Raw genomic sequence first — 23,667 nt, 5'->3', positions numbered from 1 at the left:
ATCTACAGAACCGTCAGACTGGTGAAGAAGCTTGGACTGCAAATCCCTGTTAGAAGCTGCTGATAAAAGCAGCCAGTGGCTTTGGATGAGGAAACATCTCTGTTCTGCCCCTCGAAGAACCTGAGCAGCCAGAACATAGTGAGTCTGAGTAATGCACAAGTCAGGCTACATGGTAAACCACAGGACTGAGCTTCGCACAAGAACCAGAAGTACTCATCATCAAGGGTCTGTGTCATCAGGACCTATGTGTTGGAAATACTTAATATACCACCACCCCATTTATCGGCTAACTGCACAGGAAAAAATATGTAAGAATGGTCTGGACAAAGATATATTTCTACCTGTTGTAAAGTAAAATACACTTTTGTCTACTATCTACACACACACTGTCTGAACTGCTTGTCCCATACAGGGCCAGGGGGAGCCAGAGCCTAACCTGGCAACACAGAGCGTAAGGCTGGAGGGGGAAGGGACACACCCAAGACGGGATGCTAGTCCGCCACAAGGCGCCCCAAGCGGGACTCGAACCCCAGACCCACCAGAGAGCAGGACCCCGTTCAACCCACTGCACCCCCTCTACAATATATACTTTTTTATGAACTAACACTTATTTTTGAGCTATTATTCTTATGGGATGATATGGACAATTACAGTACTATATCTTGTAATTTTACCTCTTATTTTGCAGTGTTACTTTTAGCCATTTAACATTTTTGGTTCTTTGTTCTCTGACTTGGGGGGTGCGGTGGCGCAGTGGGTTGGACCACAGTTCTGCTCTCCAGTGGGTCTGGGGTTCAAGTCCCGCTTGGGGTGCCTTGCAACGGACTGGCGTCCCGTCCTGGGTGTGTCCCCTCCCCCTCCAGCCTTATGCCCTGTGTTGCCGGGTAGGCTCCGGTTCCCCGTGACCCCGTATGGGACAAGCGGTTCTGAAAATGTGTGTGTGTGTGTGTTCTCTGACTTGCGTAATACTTAAGACTTAATCTTTCCTCTTCTTTCAGATTGTAAAATCTCCGACTGCTTCATTTCTCACCGAATATCTTACAATAATCCAGACACACTCCTCTCTCATAAGTTAAAATGTGTACAGTATTTTTTTCATTCTATTGAAGTGCCATATTTACCAACAGCTGTATTAATATATTCACTACAAACTCTTTTTATCGGAGTGTCTTCTGAAACAAAGAGAAAGAAAAATAAACTTACTGTGTAAATGAACTGTTTTGTATGTAAAAACATAATGAACAACAAGAGAACTTTCTATAGTTTATTTACATTTGTATTCTATAGCATTCACAAGCGGGACCGATATTATTATTATAATACTCTGGCACTGTCCGGAAGTTTCTTAAGACTCTGCTCAGACAACACAAATTTTACAACCCTGGTTTCAGTATTCAGAAGAGATCCTTTGTGAAATTCTCATAATTTTTCCAGCAGGCAAAACATTAATAAACGTTTCTCTGGTTTACTCGTATATCAATAATATGCAGCACTTTGAATTGTCCATAATTGCATACAGTAGTCTTTGGTGGGCTCACCACCTGCAGGAGAGGACGTAAGGGGCCGGTGCGTTGTGATTTGGGCAGTGGTCAGGGCTGAGTGCCCGGCCGACCCAAACTTCGGGCGCCAACTCTGGCTTTTGGGACTTGGAATGTCACCTCACTGGCGGGTAAGGAGCCTGAGCTAGTGCAGGAGGTTGAGACATACCATCTAGATATAGTCAGGCTCACTTCCATTCACAGCTTGGGTTCTGGAACCACTCTTCTCGACCAAGGGTGGACTCTCCACTATTCTGGCGTTGCACAGGATGAGAGGCGGTGGGCGGGTGTGGGCTTATTAATAGCCGCCATGTGTTGGAGTCTACCCCGGTGAACGAGAGGGTCGTCTCCCTACGCCTTCGGGTCGGGGAACGGTCTCTCGCTGTCGTTTGTGCTTATGCGCCTAGCGGCAGTGTAGAGTACCAGGCCTTTTTAGAGTCCCTGGGGGGCGTGCTGGAAAGCGCTCCCACTGGGGACTCTGTCGTTCTGCTGGGGGACTTTAACGCCCACATGGGCAGCGACAGTGACACCTGGAGGGGTGTGATTGGGAGGAACAGCCTCCCTGATCTGAACCCGAGCGGTGAGTTGTTATTGGATTTCTGTGCTAGTCACGGTTTGTCCATAACGAACACCATGTTCATGCATAAGGGTGTCCACCAGTGCACTTGGCACCAGGACACCCTAGGTCGGAGGTCGATGATCGACTTTGTAGTCGTTTCTTCTGATCTTCGGCCATATGTTTTGGACACTCGGGTGAAGAGAGGGGCTGAGCTGTCAACTGATCACCACCTGGTGGTGAGTTGGATTCGATGGCGGGGGAAAAAGCTGGACAGACCTGGCAGGCCCAAACGCATAGTGAGGGTCTGTTGGGAATGTTTGGCGGAGGCCCCTGTCAGAGAGGTCTTCAACTCCAACCTCCGACAGAGCTTCAACCAGATCCCGAGGGAGATTGGGGACATTGAGTCCGAATGGACTATGTTCTGCACCTCCATTGTCGGGGCAGCGGTTCGGAGCTGCGACCATAAAGTCTCCGGCGCCTGTCGCAGTGGCAATCCCCGAGCACGGTGGTGGACACCGGAAGTAAGGGATGCCATCAAGCTTAAGAAGGAGTTCTATCGGACCCGGCTGGCTCATGGGACTCCTGAAGCAGCTGACGGGTACCGGCAGGCCAGACGGAACGCGGCTCTGGCAATTGCCGCGGCAAAAACTTGGGCCTGGGAGGAGTTCGGTGAGGCCATGGAGGAAGACTTTCGGTCGGCCTCAAAGAGATTCTGGCAAACCGTCCAGCGACTCAGAAGGGGGAAGCGGTGTTCCGCCAACACTGTTTACAGTGGAAGTGGTGCGCTGCTGACCTCAACTGAGGATGTCCTCTGGCGGTGGAAGGAGTACTTTGAGGATCTCCTCAATCCCTCTGACACGCCTTCCGTAGAGGAAGCTGAGCCTGGGGACTCAGAGGGGGACTCGTCCATTACCCTGGCTGAAGTTGCTAAGGTAGTCAAAAAACTCCTTGGTGGCAAGGCTCCAGGGGGTGGATGAGATCCGCCCCGAGTTTCTTAAATCTCTGTAGGTTGTGGGGCCGTCTTGTCTGACACGCCTCTGCAGTATTGCGTGGAGTTCGGGGACGGTGCCTCTGGACTGGCAGACCGGGGTGGTGGTCCCTCTTTTTAAGAAGGGGGACCGGAGATTGTGTTCCAACTACAGGGGGATCACACTCCTTAGCCTCCCTGGGAAAGTCTATGCCGGGGTACTGGAGAGGAGAATCCGACCGATAGTTGAACCTTGGATCCAGGAGGAGCAATGCGGTTTTTGCCCTGGACATGGAACACTGGACCAGCTCTATACCCTCACTAGGGTGTTGGAGGGTTCATGGGAGTTTGCCCAACCAGTCCATATGTGTTTTGTAGACCTGGAGAAGACATTCAACCGTGTCCCTCGTGGCATCCTGTGGGAGGTACTTCGGGATTATAGGGTTCGGGGCTCGTTGCTACGGGCTGTTCGTTCCCTGTATGACTGGAGTAGGAGCTTGGTTCGCATTGCCGGCAGTAAGTCAGACCTGTTCCCGGTGCATGTTGGACTCCGCCAGGGCTGCCCTTTGTCACCGATTCTGTTCATTATCTTTATGGACAGAATTTCTAGGCGCAGTCAGGGAACGGAGGGTGTCTGTTTTGGTGGCCGCAGGATCTCGTCTCTGCTTTTTGCAGACAATGTGGTCCTGTTGGCTTCATTGAATCAAGACTTACAGCGTGCACTGGAGAGGTTTGCAGCTGAGTGCGAAGCAGCGGGGATGAGAATCACACACACACACACACACACACACACACACACACACACACACACACACACACACACACACACACACACACACACACACACACACACATTTTCAGAACCGCTTGTCCCATACGGGGTCACGGGGGAACCGGAGCCTACCCGGTAACACAGGGCGTAAGGCCGGAGGGGGAGGGGACACACCCAGGACGGGACGCCAGTCCATCGCAAGGCACCCCAAGCGGGACTCGAACCCCAGACCCACCGGAGAGCAGGACTGCAGTCCAACCCACTGCGCCACAGCACCCCCTGGGATGAGAATCAGCACCTCCAAATCCGAGGCCATGGTTCTCAGTCGGAAAAAGGTGGATTGCCTCCTTTGGGTTAGGGGGGAGTTGCTCCCTCAAGTGGAGGAGTTTAAGTATCTCGGGGTCTTGTTCACAAGTGAGGGAAAAATGGAGCGGCAGGTTGACAGACAGATCGATATATAATTTGAATATTTTAACACTATGAATACGTTCAGAACCTGAAATAAAAGCTGTGATTTATTGTCTAGTAATGAGATTACACGAGAAAGTATTCATTAAAATCTCTATGGTCATTCATAAGAGATCTGTTCACAAAGTCGTTGTTTACAGTAAACACACCGAAAATCAGTTCAAAAAACACATTGCACTCGTAATATTCCACTATGTCAATATATCACCATGTCATTCCCCTGTGAACAACTTTTTTTTTTTTTTTTTAACCTTTTCGCAGTGTCATGAGCTCATGCGCACTGTACATTTCCAAATGACTGAAAAGCAACGAGGTGAAAATGCTGCCCGTGACTGGAAAGGCTCATCGTAATCCTCTCGGGCACCTTGAGCAATTCCTACAGCACTATTTATGAGGCAACGCACTACTAGGACTGTATGGAAACTCTGTTGTTTTCCAAAGATAAATGTGGAAACACACAAAGCGACAAACTGTATATTTATTTAATTTTAAAGTCAAAGTTTACATTCTAAACATGGGAAACTGAACAACTTCATTCTCTCTCTGCACATTTGTTACATTCAACATGCCTGACACTCTTCCACGTATCTGTTAACTGTTCAAATGTTTTCTTACAGGGACATTTTCCTTCCACAGGAATGTGGTCACACACCAGATATGGACGTATGACTCGACTTGAGTTCCCAGCGCACACACCGTGCAACTATCTCTTGTGGGACACACACCAATCAGGTGCGCTCTGTACCTGGCCACCGCTGCTGATGGCACCACGCCAGGAAGGCCGTACCGATAAATCGCGGCCCACCTTTGGTGAAATTCATACTCGTTCCGTCCACATTTTCAGCCAGACAGTGATTGTTTGCCTTCCAATTTCAAATATTCAGCAACGTTTTTCGCTGCTGCAAAGTTGATCCTTTCACCGTTGCATTATTGCTTCAACCGTGTGCATAAAGAATATCAGAAAGACGATTATAGCTGTTTGTTTAAAAAAACACTGACAATATTCTCGAAACTGCAGGAGACCCAAAATGCTAAGAACACGAAACCCAAGATCGTCCTTTACCGCTGACACACCTCTTCCCGTTTCCAAATTAAACTCGTTTGACAAACAAGTGTCGGCCCACTCGCTGCTGGCTGCAGAAGCCATAATTCCACCACCCTGGCCTGACAGCAAAAGAGATTTACTTGTGCCATGATTTTCCGTGGTGAATTTACACTGCTCCGCATATCATAACAACAAAATATCTGAAACCATGCAAAGTGCTGGAACTGGTGAACTGTATCGTTTAGTGTGATCATAGCTAAACATGTTCACTGCTGTAACGGCATTTAACATTAATTCTCGACACCTAGTAGAACATTCAGATCTGAATACATGTCACCGTGGACTTACATTTACCCTTCATTATGTACTGTGTTAAAGATGCAGCACACAGATACCTTTCATTCCGAGAGCTCTGAATTAAGAAATGATATGAAAAAGGCAGGACCGGACATGACATTTCTTAAAGGAAATAAAAACGAACGTATACTTAGACTTTCATAACACACCAAGTGGAAACAAATACCCATTAACATACCGACTATGTTCCGTAATGCAAATAAGATGATGAGAGAGATACTTCCTCTTTGTTCATCTTATCTACGTCAGTGCAGCGTCTTTCTTCCAGTACAGCTTTTTCTGAAGCTATGCCCTATGGAAATTTTTGCTGTGTGGATAAGAGATCGAGCAAATTCACATTACGAGTGTCCCCAAATTATATTACTGATAGCAGTAAACAGTGAGCTGATTTGGTTATAAGCATTTAATGAGTATCATGGATTGTATGGCATGCAGTTTTAGTTTTAAAGTACAATGATTGTTTTAAACCCCACATATCATTTGTTGTTCAATGTTTATTAAAAAGTAAAAATGCATCCTATGTTATTGTTAGGATTTTTTTTTTTTTTTTTTTTACAGCTGTGTTAACTATTTGTTTTGGAGTTAGAGAAGAGGAACAGTCAAAGATTATACATCCAAATAGGCACCCTTAAGAAAGGGTCTTATGTTTTTATTAAAAAAAAAATAAAATAAATAGAAGTGAAGTAGTTTTCAAATTAATGCTGAACCACGGTGTAAAGGGCTTCCTCAAAACAAATATGTTTTCTTTCACAGAGAACGTGAACCGCAAAAAACAGGCAAAAAGTGTTTCACAAACCATAAAAGAATAAAACCAAAAAATTTATACAAAACACAGACCCGTGGTGACCACAACATTTAGTCTTAAAAACTCAGTGTAAATATCTGTACAAGTTTCACACAGTTCATATCAAGGTGTTGGATTTCTGTTCAATACTTGGTTTTCCCCACCAGCAGAAGGACCAGGGAAGGGTGTGAGGGAACATTCAGTCGTCCTCCGTGCATCCCAGCAACTCCAGCCGCAAAGTGATGCGTCCGTACCACGACCACGGGAGAATCCGCAAAAACCTGGCGTAGATGGGAGGCTCGATCACATTCTTTCTGTGCGTCTCATTGTCGAAGTTCCCCTGGAAAATCTGTCGAAGACACGTAGAGACGGTGATGATATGAAAGGCCAGAAAGATGGGCTACATAATTCTGAGGCATCCTCTCATTTACATTTACATTTATTTAGCAGATTCTTTTCTCCAAAGCGGCTTCCAATAAACTCTATGTAGTGTTATCAGCCCGCACACCTGATTCACCACAGTGACCTAGACTGCTAGATACAGTACTTACACTGGGTCACTCATCCATACGTCAGTGGAACACACACACACACACACACACACACGCACACACTCTCTCTGTCACTCACACACTATGGGGGAACCTGAACTCTCACAGATTAAATCATCTGAAGATGGACTGAAAATGATGAAACTTATACATAACAATGCATCAGGACAAGTCAGTGTCCCAGCACCGGTCTTTCTCCATTCAATACAATCAGTATAAAACCAACCATCATCCTGAGCTGGAAAGCAAAGGAACAAAATGCTCCTCCAGGAAGGGTTATAAATAACAAGAACAAAACCTCGATGAAGTGACACTTAAAAGCCTATAGGGAAAAAATGAAACAGATTCTTAAGGTCTGAAGAAGGTTTGTGTTCTCAGAGAATGTAGGCGATTCAAAGTGTTTACTAATAATGAACTTAGAATTGGGAGAGTAACCAGGAGACCCAAGCTTCAAATCTCAGTGCCTGCCATAGAAGCACTGAGAATGACACTTTGTCTGAATTACTCTGGTAAAAATTACCCAGATGTATAATTGTACATTAGTATACAAAGTAAATGTTGTAAGCCACCCTGGACAAAGATCTGAGCTAAATAAATAAAGATGGAATCGAAACAAGAACAATAAATAAAAAGCTACGCATGACATAAAAGGTACTTGTTTCAATCAGTGGGGAAGAGAAGAAAAAATGATGAAGAACAGAAGGGGAGAGAAAGTGCTGAAAACAGATCAGGAGCCTTTTGTGGAGCAGTTATCACCTCTGACTTCTGCTGTCAACAGCTTTGAAAATATAAGAGTCGCTGAGAAAAAAGCAAGCGGCTGCTTTCTATCATGATCACGCAGACATGTGCATGGTGATGAACTCAAATGCAGAGTTTATTTTCAGTTGCTACATAAATGAGCAAAGTGAACAAGGTGGTCAGTGCGCTTCTTATGTTGCGCTCATGTGGAGACTTGAGAATGAAGAATCACCCTCTTTTAAAATGTGGGTAGGAGCAAACAGTCAGATGTGTGTGTAAAATTTTCCCCTTACACACATTAAGTGCACTTTGACTGCAGTGGGGTCCAAACCGCAGCCGTCCACTGAAATTCAGCAGCCGCCGTAAGGTATGTTATGTTCAACTCGTCTAAACAAACAAACAGATAAAATAAAAATATTATTGTCCTTTGTAAATTTCATGCCAACAGGTCAGCGGAATTTTCTCCTGTTGTAAGTCAACTTCGTTCTTAGTCAAAAATCTCTTTATAATGTATTACAGGAACCCTGAAGATGTATAATCTTTTAACACACGGAAAAGCTAGGCTGTATGACAGGGCTTTGTTTTCTTCTTGCTGCCACGCCCACACCCTCGAGCTGATGCAGAACACCTGGGACGCGGTGCAGACTGGGGCATAAAAGGCTGCGTCAAACCAGCAGCTGATGTGGAACCTTGTTCAGCGATTTCCCAGCCTCCTGCTTTATACCTTCCTGCGATTATATAGAGTATGTACGAACCCGCACGTCCCATGCGGGGTCGCAGGGAACCGGAGCCTAACCCGGCAACTCAGGGCGGAAGGGGACACACCCAGGACAGGATGCCAGTCTGTCGCAAGGCACCCCAAGTGGGACTCGAACCCCAGACCCACCGGAGAGCAGGACCCGGTCCAACCCACTGCGCCACCACACCCCCCATGAATACATATAATTTTCTTAAATAAAATATACATTCATTTCACACCTTATTCATATTAACACTAATGTAGAATAATAATATCAATAGAGTATATTTTCATGTTGCACAGTTATTTTCTCATCCCTGTCTAAATGTCTGTGAAGATTCTCATTTATCCATGTCGTTGTATATCTAGAAACAAAGCTAAAACAAAGGCAACTGGACTTGCACAAGTTTTCTTGAAAATGTTTCACCACTTATCCAAGTGGCTTTTCAGTTCTAATCTGGAACATCTGTGGGTGGAGCCCACTTGAGACTCACACGACTGGGGTCTGTTAACAACCCAACAATCACCTGCAATTAGAGGATGTGTTCAAATTAGCTTGGGTGGTGTCCTGTTTTTCCACAATTAGCAGTATTCTCATGGCCCATTAATGGCCAGAAACTCCAGACTCAAGGTGTAAATGGGTGTGAAACTTTTTGGGAATGGATGCTAAGACTGTGTTATACATGGCTGATAAGTTGTGTCTCAGTCCACCTCCCCTGTTCAGAGAGAGGTTTTCCAATTTTACGTAGATGGCTTCCTTCACTCCTCTTTCAAACCATCTATCTTCTCTGGCTAAAATATGTACATTGTTGTCCTCAAACGAGTGTCCCTTGTCCTTCAGGTGTTGGTGGACTGCTGAGTCCTGACCTGAAGAACTGGCTCTCCACCCACAGGTGTTCCATGTTAAAAACCTAAACTCCCCACCAATCTTTTAGAACTGAAGAAGCCACTTGGACGAGTGGTGAAACGTTTTCGAGAAAACTTATGCAAGTCCAGTTGCCTTTGTTTTAGCTTTGTTTTTATATCCTTGTCTAAATCTACTGTCTTTCACTTTTCCTTTTCATCTCTTCTGGAACAAACATTTTTCCCACATACTGACCATTTTAAATGAAAGGTACCTCCAAGAGAAAAAAAAAGCTTTGTTAAAACACAGTGGCTGCTAGACACCAAATACCGCCTGAGAGCCAAACAGTAACACATATGGTGCACCTTGGACTTAATATAAATAATATAATAAGGTTAACAGGAAGGCCATAGTAAGTTCGGGGTGTCGTAAAATGCCGATGTCATAAGTTGTGGACTAGCTGTACTTTTCTCTACATCCACTTTTCTAATTTTTGTAAGTCTTCATGAAACACTCATCAGATATGATCAAACACTCTGAAATTGTGGCTGTTAAATGGCCAAGGTAACAGTGCACTGGGTTACCGGACAGGTTCAGTACATCACAGCTATTACAGCGTACCTGGTACCGCAGCCCATTGAATTGTGAGACGCTTGTGTTTCGGTGAGTAGTTGCTGTTTCCACCCACAAACTCTTTAGCATTTCTGCCAGGAATGGAGAAGGTTTACCATCGTGAAACGAAGGCCTCGCTGTCTTCATTTCACTCACTTTTACTTTGGTCAGTGATATATCCTAGCAGCCTGACAGTGACTTCATTTACGATTCATTTTATCTTCCTACAAGATGAAAAGAGTGTTGAAAATCCCCTTCAATATCCTGGACTCTGTTCTAAAGAAGTTTACATTTGGGGCCAACATATTTTGACACTTGAAAGCTGAATTCCTACATTTTTATATACTGAGGAATAGATGCTCTGGGGCAAGATGAAAAGGTTACTTCTTAGGGTAAAACCTGGTAAAAGCACTGCTTCAATTTTTTTTTTTTTTTAAATGAATATAGTAACATTAGTTTTCGAAAAATAGAACTCCAAAAGTCAAGTTTCATGTCATGTTACTAGACAATTATTTCTGGTAATAACCCAGACCACCAAATTTCTCAGTTTTCATCTGAACAATTTTAATATAAAGAGACTGTGATCAGAAAGTAGTTCAAAATTTTTTGTTTTGAAGTACAGCAGCTACAACTGAAATCTGTTTCCTAATTAATAATGATACAGATAACTTACAAGAAGTCCTCACATCTAATCTATTGCATTTTTTTAAATGACACAAGACTTTTTAAAAAATTTGGATTTTTTTAACATGTTTGATTTTTAACACAAAGACTATGCCACTGAAAGAGAAAGGGGATTTTTCAAAGGTTTTAAACAAATGATTTTACTGGAATTCAGATCATTAACCATTTTTTTTTTAATTTTACAACTTATTTTTGGCCAGTAGACATACATTACATTTATTTAGCAGACACTTTTCCTCCAAGAAAGTCTATGTAGTGTTACCAGTCCACATACCTTATTCACCATGGTGATTTACACTGCTAGATACACTGCTTACAATGGGTCACTCATCCATACATCACTGGAACACACACTACAGGGGAACCTGAACAGCAGGTCTTTGGACTGTAGGAGGAAACCCACAGAGACACAGGGAGAACATGCAAACTTCTCCCCCCCCCCCCCATTTAGCTGATGCTTTTCTCCAGAGAAGCTTCCAATGTTAAGGTCATGATCATTGCATGGTTACAGTCATTTATCAATTTATACAGCAGGGTAATTTTTACTGGAGCAATTTAGGGTAAGTACCTTGTTCAAGAGTACTGCAGTCAGAGGTGGGGATTAAACCTGTAACCTTTGGGTCCAAAGACAGTAGCACTAACCACTATGCTACCAGCTGTCCTGAACCTTACCCACACTGAGTGGGGATCGAACCCAGGTCCTCTCTCACCACCCAGATGCTGTGAGAGAGCAGCTGGATGCTTATAGCTCTATAAAAGCATTATGATAGTCAGTAGTCAGCTTTCTTCTTTTTTTCTTTGTTCTGATCTGTTTGTTTTTCTTGCCTTATGCCTGTGTTAAAGCACTCAGCGTCACTGCGTGAGAAGAGCTCTATACAACTACATGGAATTGAATTGAATAGAATTTTGTTTATTTCAGTTCAAATGGAATATTATTATTTAAAGTTCTACTTTGTTCTGATTCAATATGTTATATATCCACATACAAAAAACAACAATATAGAGAGTGTAGCCCAGGGGTATCACTTGTACAATGCAGTGCAACTTTACCAGTCTGATCCTTAGGTTTCCGAGGGACTAAAATACACATTAAATTATGGTATGCCACAGGGCAGCACTTAATTTATATAATGTAATTATTTCATCACTCATCCCAGCATTCCATCCAACTTAATTCGGAGCAAAATGCAAATAAAAAACAATTTCTCCTTCTGTTTGTGTGTCATGTTTACCTGTTTACATAGATGTGGTTTCCTAAAGTCAGTTTCGACTAAATTGTTTGTCCAAAAAATTTGTTTTAGGAAAAAAGCTTTTAAAAGTGATAGAAAAAGAAAATAGATGACTAGAAAGAGAAAAAAAGGAGAAAAAAGAGAGCAACTTTACATGGCTAAATAATACAGGCAAACATCATAGAAATAAGATATACCACATTAATCACCATAGTTCATATTTTGTTTTTGTTCCTCTCAGAAGAAGCACAAGGATCTTTTCCCAATGACTACACAGCGGTACTTTTGATATTTTAAGGCATGTTAAAGTCAAACCATTGGAGTTTCGAGAGATTCTGAGAGGGAAAGGGAACGGGGTGCATAGCACGGCTCGAGGGAGTCATCATTTACGAGACTTCTGAGGCAGGACAGCAAAGGAAAAGGGAGGTGCGTCGTGATTTGTGTTGAGGCAGCGGTGCAGGTGCTCTAACTTTGCTCTCCGCCTGCTTTGAAAGGAGGCTCTACGAAGCTTTGTGCATTTTTCATGCAGTGCTCCTCGTGATCCCATTTAGCTCTCGTTGAGCAGCCGGAAACTCCAGTACAGATGATGCAAATGACTGGAAATCCCTCCTGAGCCTCTGTGTGATCCGTGCATCGAGACTGGGGGTTCCGGTCCCGTTCAGGGTTGACCTACATCCTGCTTCACAATGAAATGTGGCGAAAGAAACTCTCGGCGCCTCTGCTGAAATTACAGTAATTGTTAGAGATGTACGGTTTCTCAATTTGCAGTGATAGAACCCCAATTAACCCAGAACCACACTGTGGACTGTCCTTAATGCACTGTAGTCTTAGTCAATTTGCTCTCTCTGCAGTTTTCCAACACAACAGCCTTAGCGTGCGACTTTCTTACTGGATTCTCTACTCAACTTGTGTAAGAAACTAACTGGACTTAGTCATGGGGGACAAGAACTCTGAGGTTATTACTAATAAAGCTCATTAAACAGGGACATGGACTCCAAGTGATGGCACATCTCCAGCTCAGCAGAAGAAAAGTTGGCTGGCGAGTCTCCTGCTCTGGAGCCTCAGTTTCGGGAGCGAGATGACTGGTCGAAATGTGAGCGTGACCGCTCAGTTGTTCCCCTGCGAGGCTGGGGGGGGGCACCGGCACTGAGCCAGGCCTAAACAGCCTCCTTGGGACCACCAAAAAGTTTGTCTGCTCAAAGCCGGAGGAGCAACGTAACAGCAGCATCTAGCGTATTCTATCCTTTCAAAGAGCAGATGGTGGAATGGACACCGAAATAAACCGGGAGCAGCGGAGGAAACCCGTTGTGAAGGTGAGTCTTCACCTCTCGACAGATTTTCTTCAGTTTTTTGCGATGTACACACACACACACACACACACACACACACACATTTTCGGAACCGCTTGTCCCATACGGGGACACGGGGAACCGGAGCCTACCCGGCAACACAGGGCGTAAGGCCGGAGGGGGAGGGGACACACCCAGGACGGGACGCCAGTCCGCCGCAAGGCACCCCAAGCGGGACTCGAACCCCAGACCCACTGCGCCACTGCACCCCTTTTTTGCGATGTATTGAAGGGAAAAGTTATAATCATTATGGAAAGCAGAGCTCACATACGGCCACAGTATTAACCATTTCATTACATTCCGTTCCACTATACGCACTTTTCAGTACAAAAGCATTCTGCTACAGTTAATAAATTTGTACCAAAGTAAAATCCAAGAGAGCACTATGATCGTGTAGAAGGTAGCGCAGGAGTAGTGTGAGTTCCTCCTGTGTGGCTCTCTGTGGCTTTCATCTCACAGCCAAAAGAGCAGATGTTTGTAGTCTGTAGTGTGTGATTTACCTTTATTCATATATCCAACGCTTTTCTCCAAACATCTACGTCCTTAGTTTTGCTTGTGTTCTCCTTGGTGATGACCTTGCACAGAATGTAAGTGTCTCTCACTCACACACACACACACACACACACACACACACACACGGCCAGGAGGCGGGAGGTAGGACCCAAGTGTTGCTCTTGGGGGTTGATCCAAGGGTCGGCGTCAAAGAGCAAAGCAGATGCTCTGAAGTCAGAGAAATCAGGAGTTTGGGGGAAGGAAACAGGAGCGGGAACAGGAATGGGAATGAGGAATTGGGCGAGGAAACACGAACAGGAACGAGGCGTCGGGCGAGGCGACGATGCAGTAAGGCAGCACAGAGGGGACGGTTGTCTCAAGGAGATTCTGCCACGTGGCAGTGGTGGTGTGGCTTCCTTTATACTTCATACTCCACACCACCACTTTAAACTTCACACCCCTGCCGATACCTGAGAGGTGCGTTCGACTTGGGCGTCACAGTAAAACATATCGGTCACATCATTTTCGCTTACCTGACGCTTTTCTCAAGGCAACATACTATACCTGTGAGTTACCACAGCTAATTACAACAGCTTCTCCATTTATACAGGCGGGCAATTTTACTGGAGTAAAATTTAGGTGAGAACCTCGTTCGAGGGCACTAGAGCTGGAGGTGGGAATCGAGACCTTTGGGTACAAACGAAAGAGCTCTAGCCGCTATGAAACACACTGACTGTACGATGCAGTGTGTGTGGTGACACTGCCATGGGCTGGTGTCCCAACCACTACGTACCCCCCTCAGCCGTGCAGCCTGTTCTCAACAGGTATGTTCTAGAGCACAGTCACGGTTACTCACAGTTATGCACAGTTACCTAGTGAACAATTTCAATGGTTCTGCAGCAGCAGCAAAGTAAAGCGCAACTATGACAATGAACTGAAGGAGCTTCTCACACGTGTCCATAAAGCCTAAGGTGGAACTATGAATAGAGCTGAGACACAAACCCCCCACAGTCCCAGGAGTGCACAGAAATAGCAACAGTACAGAATATGAAAAGAAAAGATTTTTTCTGAATTTCCGCAGGACATCACAGTATGTCGTACTTGTGCAGGAACTGTACCTTCAAAAGTGCTTTCAGTTAACACTGCCTTATGGTTCTGTGCTGTATATTTTCATATTTTATGTTATTTTTGGAATTACGGTAATATTTCCTTCCTTTGAGGTGAAGTGTTTTGTCATTTCTAAACACGCGTTTATCAGTTTACTAAGGGGTCACTTGTACTTTTGGACGACGTTTTTTCTTTGGTTTTGCTCAGCGTATAGTGAATCTCTGTCTTTGACACCAACTTTTAATCATCTCACACACTGGAGTTTTTTCGGTTCATTAAGTCTAAAAGTCTCAAAGCCCGACCTGTGTAATGGGGTTAAGTGAGGGCAGCTTCCTCGACAAAACCCTAAACCTGTTCGTACGCATTACAGTACGGGCCCTTACTTTTCACCTTAATATTTGCGTATTTACGTTCATTTAGCTGCCTATAGAAACTTAAGCCAGAATGGTGTTTTTTCTTTCTTTGTTCTGTGAGCACAGACACCTTTTAATAGACTTGTTTATGTTTGTTTTCACTATTTGTACAGTATTTTCTTAAAGATGTGAGCTGAAAGCCTGTTTACATTATAGTGTCTCAGATTGTCAAGAACAAGACCCCTTTTAGTTATATTGTCCCTCTTTTCTCCAAAGTGACCTACGATGTTAAGGTACTTACTATCACTTACCCATTCATATAGCCGTGTAACTGAACTGGAGCAACTGAGGGGAAGTACTTTACTCAAGGGTACTGCACTCAGAGGTGGGAATCAAACCTGTGATCTTCAGGTCTGAAGACATTAGGTGTAACCACTACACTACCAGCTCTCCCCAAGCTTCACCACCTCCTTCAACAAGATCATGTCTTTCATTTGCACTTTGCCTGAAATTCTGTAAAAATTGTCCAAAGGGTAGGTGGTGTGGTGGTGCACTGGGTTCGGCTGGGGCCCGGTCTGTGGTAAGTCCGGGGTTTGAGTCCTGCTTGGGGTGCCTTGTGATGGACTGGTGTCCTGTCCTGGGTGTGTCCCCTCCCCCTCCAGCCTTGCACCCTGTGTTGCTGGGTTAGGCTCCAGCTCACCACAACCCCACTGGGGACAAGTGGTTTCAGACAGTGTGCGTGCGTACGAATGGTGATATAACTAAATATCACTGCTGGAGATAAGACAAAAAATGTGTGACCAGTAATATTAATAAAAGGTGCAGATAAAAATTTAGTTTTTTGATAAATCAAAATAAAGTGAAATAAACAACAAAAAGCAATGAAAACGCAAAGCAAAAGTGTGTACGGACTGCTATTAATTGTAAACGGACGAGACAAATGATAGTTTTGACACCAGACCGACTTCTGTGCAGATGGTTTTCAATGATCTATCTGGTTCAAATGAGACAAAACTCTTGCCATAAGTGAAGTATGTGCTATACAGTATATAAGTATAAAATGGGTTTGAAGCGTCCGCCCCAGTAGAAACTAATATGTGAATGTCTCTTAAACTGGGAATTAAGAGTATTAAAGCTGTCTTACCTTGTCCTTCTTTTGTTTTACATCTTGATATACTGTCCACGTTTCCCCATCGTTGCTGAAGGCGAGTTTGTAGGAACCCACAAACTGCACATGACCAAAGTCCTTGGCTCCCTGGGTGATGATACCGGTGACTTTTGTCGGGAGGAGCAGGTCAATCTAAGGAGTGCAGGGGGGACAAACAAACACACGACTGCAGGTGTTTGTCTGCAAATGTTGGCTCAACACCGACTGACAGAACACAGTGAATTTCCCAGTGCATCGGGGAAGTAGTCGTAACACAGTAGCTGGTTACATGCTTCTTCTCGCTGGGTTTTAACTCTTTTCTCTTGGCTACAAGTTCAGTACAGTGGTACATACATAGCGCCCATTACCAGCTGTGCTTTTCGTCCTTGCAATTGTGAACAGAATTTCAAAAATTAGAGGCCAGTTACTCGCAGCCCGTTGACGAAGAGAGCTCACCTCACCGGGGCTCAGCTAAAGAAAATGCTGACGACGGCACCTTCGGGAACAGGGCCCTACAGGGTACGGTTACATTGTGCTGCACTTTTTCACTGCACATACATTTTTCTACAATGTCACTTTGTCAATGAACCAGTTTCATGTCATTTCTTTTTCTGATTTACTATGTTAATTCTTCTGCTTTAAACACATCATCTTTTACATTCTAGGGGATTTTTACTCTAATGAGAGCGTGTCTCCTCTTTTTCAACATACTGTCTTCATTGGCGCCACTAAACTCTTTTTTGAACTAAAAGCTGGAAAGAAAAAAACAAAAAAAAAGAAAACACGTACTTCTGAATTCCCTCATCTTGCAACATTCAGGTAATGGATTCCGGAGCCAAACTGCTGAGAGCAGAGATTGCAGTCACTGTTAAAGGTCACTGAGTCCCTCATCTCCCAAAATTCTCAGTATTTTGCCAAGACTGAACTCAGACAGGATGGGCTTGTTAGGGCACAATGTACTGAGATTTTCGTGTGTACAGCTACAGTACTTCTTGTATCACTGCAATTTAACCTTCCAAAGAATGTACTGCGGTACCCTTGAGATGAAACAACGCCCATACTTAGCTACTTTACCGATTCTCACAAGCCAAAAAAAAAAAAAAACTGAACATTTATTGAAATCAAGTGAACCCTAACAAATTTATATTATTTTGCTGCGTTTACAAATGTATAATGTATTATATTATTAGTGTCATCTCCATGACAGGCAAGCACAGTACCACGGAGGATCCACCCCGATGCATTGCTCCTACATCACTCTCACCAAGAGGCTTGGGCAGCAGGAAAAGCACTCATGAAAGGATCTGCTAAAAGCCACAGCATCTCTGACAGTTGTGACCCACAAAAAAGCTCTCATTTCTCTCTCAGAGTCCCAAGTGAAGGTCCCACTCTTTGTCAGCCTCACTCATTTTACTTGTCCTCATCATGTTCACTGTTGTCCTTGTTTCAAGATCATCATTTTGCACCTTGAGCACCGTTCACCTTTAATGCAGTAATACTCTGCACTTGGGTTCACCAGTTGCCTCACCTGTGCATTTATGTTTGTGACCACTAGACAACAGGATGGAGTGGAGGGGGACTGGTGGGTTTGGTGTAATACTTCCTTCTCAAAACTGTGTTTTTACAATGACCAAATATGACTAAAAATGTGCTTTCAACATGATTAAGAAAGAAGGCAATTACTTAGAACCTTCATCTTCTTGACTGTAGTGAAACCACAGAATTCATTGTGACCAATAAATGTGTTCTTGTACCTTGCTGTTTCGATGACTGTCACTGAAGCACAGGCTGGAATTAAGGCCAGGTGACAAAATCAAGTCTGATAAACTTGGGGCTGAACTCATTTTAAACTTGACTGTCAATATCTACATTTATACTTGTAACAAAAACATTGAGAGTGCTGAGTTTACAGCTGCAATATAAATTCAAGCTAACGTTTCAAGCAGGAGAAAACTGTATTGATTTACTGAAAAATAAATACTGCATACAACAAAGAAAGCCATGCCTGTGTCATGGGTATAATTTGAGGTCACTTATTAAAATACAAAAAACCAATGAGCCAGTTCTTTTGCTTCAAGCAATGATTTTGTTATTAAAGCTTCTAAAATGCTTATCATGAATTGAAATGTATTGCTTATAATTCTTCATCGCTTCCAGATAATCACTAAAGTGCCTGAAAGGAAAAACTTAACATTTTCTTTTTCTTGTGAAATAAAGTCATATATTACATTAATACTGACCCACTGGCAGAGAATTAGTGTCCTCCAATACATTCTGTAGATGCCATTTAAAAGATATGTAGTGAACTCCGTGACGTGTAATCACTGCTCTCAAGAACATGACTGCAGGTGCAGGTCACAGTGGTTTGAGCAAAAGGATGTTTCTGCCAAGGAGAATCCATCCTAGCTCAGGAGAAACCACCAGGACGCTTTCAATGTCTGAAAAATGCACACACAGAGTCTGAAACTGCTTGTCCCGAGTGAGATTGCAGCAAACCGGAACCTAACTTGGCAACACAGGGCACAAGGCTAGAGGAGGAGGGAACAAACCCAGGACGGGACACCAGTCCATCACAAGGCACCCCAAGCAGGACTCGAACCCCAGACCCGCCAGAAAGCAGGACCCGGCCAAACATGCTGTACCACCATGCCCCCCTTGCTTAGGGATAGATGTGTGATTCTTAAGTACAGTTAGTTTGTTTTGTTCCGCCATATGAACTGATGTTCATCACACAAGTAGCTATATAAAGGTTTATCCGAATAGTCACAATTCCTGATCACCTACCTACTATTGTTTTTTTTTTTTTTGTCAATACGCAAACATTTAAGTACATTACAGGAGTAACTCCATAAAGGCTTATCTGGGCATGATCATCAAGTTATGGTGCATGAACAATTACACCTTACATGAACTTAAGAGATATGGGCTGAGTGAGCCCGGAAAAGGTGAATTTTCAGACCCTACTTGAATGTAGACAGAGTTTCAGCAGTACTGAGTGAACCTCTGTGCTTTACCTTTCATGTGCAGGACCACCAAGCAGGCAGATGTGGAAAAGCGAAGTAGTCTGGTTGGGATGTAGCAGTTGATCAAGTCCTGTAGATCTCTGGGAGCAGTTCAACTGATGCATTTGTAGGACATAACCAGGATCTTAAATGTGATCCGGGCAGCTATAGGAAGCCAGTGAAGGGAAATGAGTAGAGGAGATACATGCGAACACTTCGGCAAGTCAAACACAACTCGGGCAGGTTGGAAGGAGATGAAGAAGTGATCAGAGACATGCATTGGAGTAACAGAGAGGACAGGACAGCCACGGTTATGGCAGAAGACAAGGTTAAGGCGATTGCCTGTTTTGTGAGTAGCAGGGGATGGGTCAGGGAGACGTCAAAGGACCATAGGACCACAACGGAGCCAGAACTGAGAACCTCCGTGCTTTACTTTTCGTGCGAGGGACCACCAAGCGAACAGAAGTAGACGAGCGAAGCAGTCTGGTCGGGGTGTAGCAGTTGATCAAGTCTTGTAAATAGCTGGGAGCAGTTCTATTAATGAATTTGATCTGGACAGCTATAGGAAACCAGTGAAGAGAAATGAGTAGAGGAGATACATAAAAATGCTTTGGCAAATCAAAGACAACTCGTGTAGCAGCAGTGTTCTCTATCAGCTGTAGAGATTTGATGGCAGTAGCAGGAAGGCCACACAGGAGAGAGCTGCAGTATCCAGATGGGATGTCACCATCGCCTGGACAAGTAGTTGGGCAGAGTCAGCTGTGATGTAAGGATGGATCCTGCAAATATTGTGCAGGATGTATCTGCAGGACCGGGTTGTGGGTTCGATGTGCTGAGAGAAAGACAGACTTGAGTCAATCGTCACTTCCAGAGTCTTAGCCGAGGAAGCAGGAAAATGAGTGAGTTGTCCAGATCGATTGATAGATTGTGACAGGAGGACAGGCCAGCTGGGAGGTGAAGAATCCCTGTTCTGAAGAGGTTGAACTGGAGTTGGTGATCAGACGTCCATGCAGAGATGTCCGACAGACAGGCAGCGATATGCGGAAATGTCTGATACTCCAGGTGGAAAGGAGGGGAAGAGATGGGTATCATCAGTGTAGCAGTGGTATTTGAATCCATGGAAGGCTATGACCGGACCGAGGGAGGAGGTGCAGATGGAGAAAAGAAGAGGACCCAATACCGAGCCCTGTGGGACACCGGTTGAGAGAAGCAGAGGAGAAGAACGAGAGCTCTGCCAGACCACTTGATAGGATCTGTCAGATAGGTAGGTCTCAAACCATCTTAGTTCCGGTCCTCTGTTCCCAAGATGACTAAGAGAGGAGAGTTTTAGAGAGGAAGGAGGGGAGGGGGACCGGTCTGTAGATTTGGACCGAATTGGGATCCAGGGAGGGTTTCTTGAACAGAGGTGAAATGAGAACGGTTTAGAAGGCAAATGGGAAACAGCCAGAGGAGAGGAAGGAGTTGATGATCTTAGAGATGAAGGTGAAGAGTTGCGGGGAAATGTTGTATAAGAGTGACGATGGAATTGGATCAAGCGAGCAGGTGGCTCTGTGTGATATCAGGAGGTCAGTGATTTCAGATTCGGAGAGCAGTTTGAATTTGGAGAGCATAACTGCAAAAGGAGGTCCAGCGCGAACCAGGCAGGGTGATGCTGAGAACTTGTCAGTGATTGCATTGACTTTGTCTCTGAAAAACAAAGCAAAGTCGTCAGCAATGAGAGAAGAAGGAGGAGGGGGTGGCAGAGGACACAGAAGGGATGAGTAGGTGGCAACAAGTCTGTGTGGTTTTTGGTTGGAAACTGTATTTTGTTGTGGTGGAAGAAGATTTTAGTTGAAGAGACAGCAGAGTGAAAAGTAGCTAAGAGTTGTTTGTAGGCATCCAGGCCTGAGCAAGTCTTGGATTTTTGCCATCTTCGCTCTACAGCCTGGAGTTTGGTCCTGTTAGCTCGTAACGTATCAGATAGTCATGGAGTAGAAATACGGTGTGCTGATCTGGAAGACAGTGGACAGAGAGAGTCAAGGGTGGAAGATAGGGCAGAGAGGAAAGTGTTAGTGGCATCATCTGTAGATAGATCCGAGAATTGTGCAGCAGAAGGGAGAGTGGCCAGAGTAGCAGAGGCAAAGCCGGAAGGTGAGAGAGATTTTGAGTTGCGGCGAAAGGTGACAACGGGAGCAGAAAGAGGCGAGGAGTTAATGGTGAGGGAGGGTTGAAAGGAAATGAAGAAGTGGTCAGAGACATGCAGCGAAGTGACAGAGAGGGCAGGACAGCCACAGTTGTGGGAAAATACAAGGTCAAGACAACTGACCGCTTTGTGAGTAGCAGGGGATTTGGACAGTGAGAGATTGAAGGACTGTAGGAGCAACAGAATGCCGCTTGCATGAATGTCATCAACATGCAGGTCACCCAGGAGAATCAGCGGAGAGTTGTCCCCTGGCAGAGAGCTCAACAAGATGTCAAGGTCATCCAAGAAGCAGCCAAGACAGCCAAGAGAGCGATAAAGAACAACCACAACAAGAGCGATTGGGGCAGCGATAGAGACAGCATGCCATTCAAAGGAAGACGGATCATGCAGGTGAAGAGGAAGAATAGAGTATTTTCACCGGGGAGAGATGAGCAGGCCTGTGCCTCCACCTCTGCCAGAGGAACAAGAGGTGTGAGAGAAGGAGTAGTTAGTGGAAAGTGCTGCAGGTGTGGCTGAGTTGTCTGGGGTGATCCAGGTTTCAGTTAGGGCCAGGAGGTCCAGTGAGAGATGGGAGGCATAGGCTGGTATGAAGTCAGCCTTCCTCACAGCAGACTGGCAGTTCCAGAGTCCCGTGGAGAAATTAAAGCAGGATGGAGGGTTTGACAGGCAAGGATAAATCAGGTTACTGTAACAGCGAGAGTGTCCAGGTGTCCGGTGGCGGCGACGTCGTACGGCTTGCTTGCCGTAGACGACTTTGATGGTCGACATGTTAGACGCAACATCCCTCGTGGCCCACGATGCCGGTGGCCTTCCTTAGTGGACTCCCACAGGTGGACTCCCTAGTCTTTGCTCCCCAAGTCTTCGCACCAAAAGGCTGCCACAACCGCTGCCACTACGGGTCAGCAGCCACTACTTAAACCAGGCTAATTCCTGTCAGGTGAGATTCCTAATCGAAATTGAAACTACTCCAACAATGGTGACCAAAACAAACAAACAAACAGACGCGATTAATCGATCAACGGAGTCACGCCCACTCTACACTACGGGACACAGAATTGTTTAGCTGTACGTGTGCTCTAACAAACCACAAAATACAATTTAACAAACGAATAAAAATACCACGAGAAGTACACGGACACACAACCGATTGCGTCTGTCAATCCACACAGCTACACGACAGGAATGCTCGTCGGGAAAAAGCAGTAGCAACAATAAACTTACCTAAAAGACCACGAACTGCAACGACAGACCTCCAATGCAAAATATAATACACAATTGACAACTCACTGGTAGAGAGGAGACACAAAGATTTATCTTGCAGAAGATGGTGTGAAAAACTGAATTATACAACAGGGACATTTCATATACATGTAATATTATAATCATCACTGATCAGGCAGCCCGTGGCAAGAGATACCAGAATGGAACATAAGTCCAGAGAGACTCAAAGGTTGAGATATCAGTCCAGAGGGACAAAACACAAAACAGCTGTTCATAGCAGCACTGAGCAGGTAGCTATTCATTAATGACATCACTTTTTACATTTACCTGTACATGTATTCATTTAGCGGACACTTTTCTCCACAGCGACGTACATCTGACTCATCAGTGTAAACATCTGTACATCACAAAACAAATCTGAGCCTCATCACAAGCATTTCAATGCCCAGTGGAAGTGTGCAAATGACAAATAAATGACTCTGATCTCATAGAAAACACAATGTGTTCATTACATGAGCAGGAAGAGACACTTAGTTAGATGCAGACGTGTGATTCTTATGTGCAGTTAGTTTGTTTCTTTCCACCATATGAATCAAAGTTCATCACTCAAGCAGCTGCATAAAACTTGATCAGAATATCAACTAACATATTCCTGATCACCTTACTATTTTCTTTTTTTATATATAAACATTTATGTTATATTACAGGAGTAGCCGTGTGAAGGTTTATCCGTTATTCAACTGTTATGATCTCAGTTACAGTGCATGAACATTTATACATTACGTGAGTTTTAGAGATGATGGGAGAAGTGAGTCTGGAAGAGGTGAGCTTTAAGACCCTTTTTAAATATGGACAGAGATTCAGCAGTTCTGAGTGAGAGGGAGAGGTCATTCCACGACATCGAAGCCAGAACCGAATCATTTAGAA

General features: G+C 44.4%; 1 protein-coding gene across 2 annotated transcripts in view; it reads right to left on the bottom strand.

Annotated features, from left to right (window-relative positions):
- Nucleotides 1-6,234: 6,234 nt before the first annotated feature.
- The window catches only part of edil3b (EGF-like repeats and discoidin I-like domains 3b), a 57,337-nt gene continuing 39,904 nt past the window's right edge, over nucleotides 6,235-23,667 (bottom strand). For both annotated transcript variants that reach the window (XM_018744994.2, XM_018744993.2), the window contains 2 exons: nucleotides 16,333-16,488; nucleotides 6,235-6,839 (listed from right to left, as the gene is read on the bottom strand). In XM_018744994.2, coding sequence (XP_018600510.1) covers nucleotides 6,690-6,839; nucleotides 16,333-16,488 — 306 coding nt within the window. In that variant the 3' untranslated portion in view covers nucleotides 6,235-6,689. The remainder of the gene's footprint in view (nucleotides 6,840-16,332; nucleotides 16,489-23,667) is intronic.

This window comes from Scleropages formosus, chromosome 6, assembly GCF_900964775.1.
Source record: "Scleropages formosus chromosome 6, fSclFor1.1, whole genome shotgun sequence".
NCBI classification, from domain to species: Eukaryota; Metazoa; Chordata; class Actinopteri; order Osteoglossiformes; family Osteoglossidae; genus Scleropages; species Scleropages formosus.
This window is presented reverse-complemented; position numbering and strand designations above follow the sequence as displayed.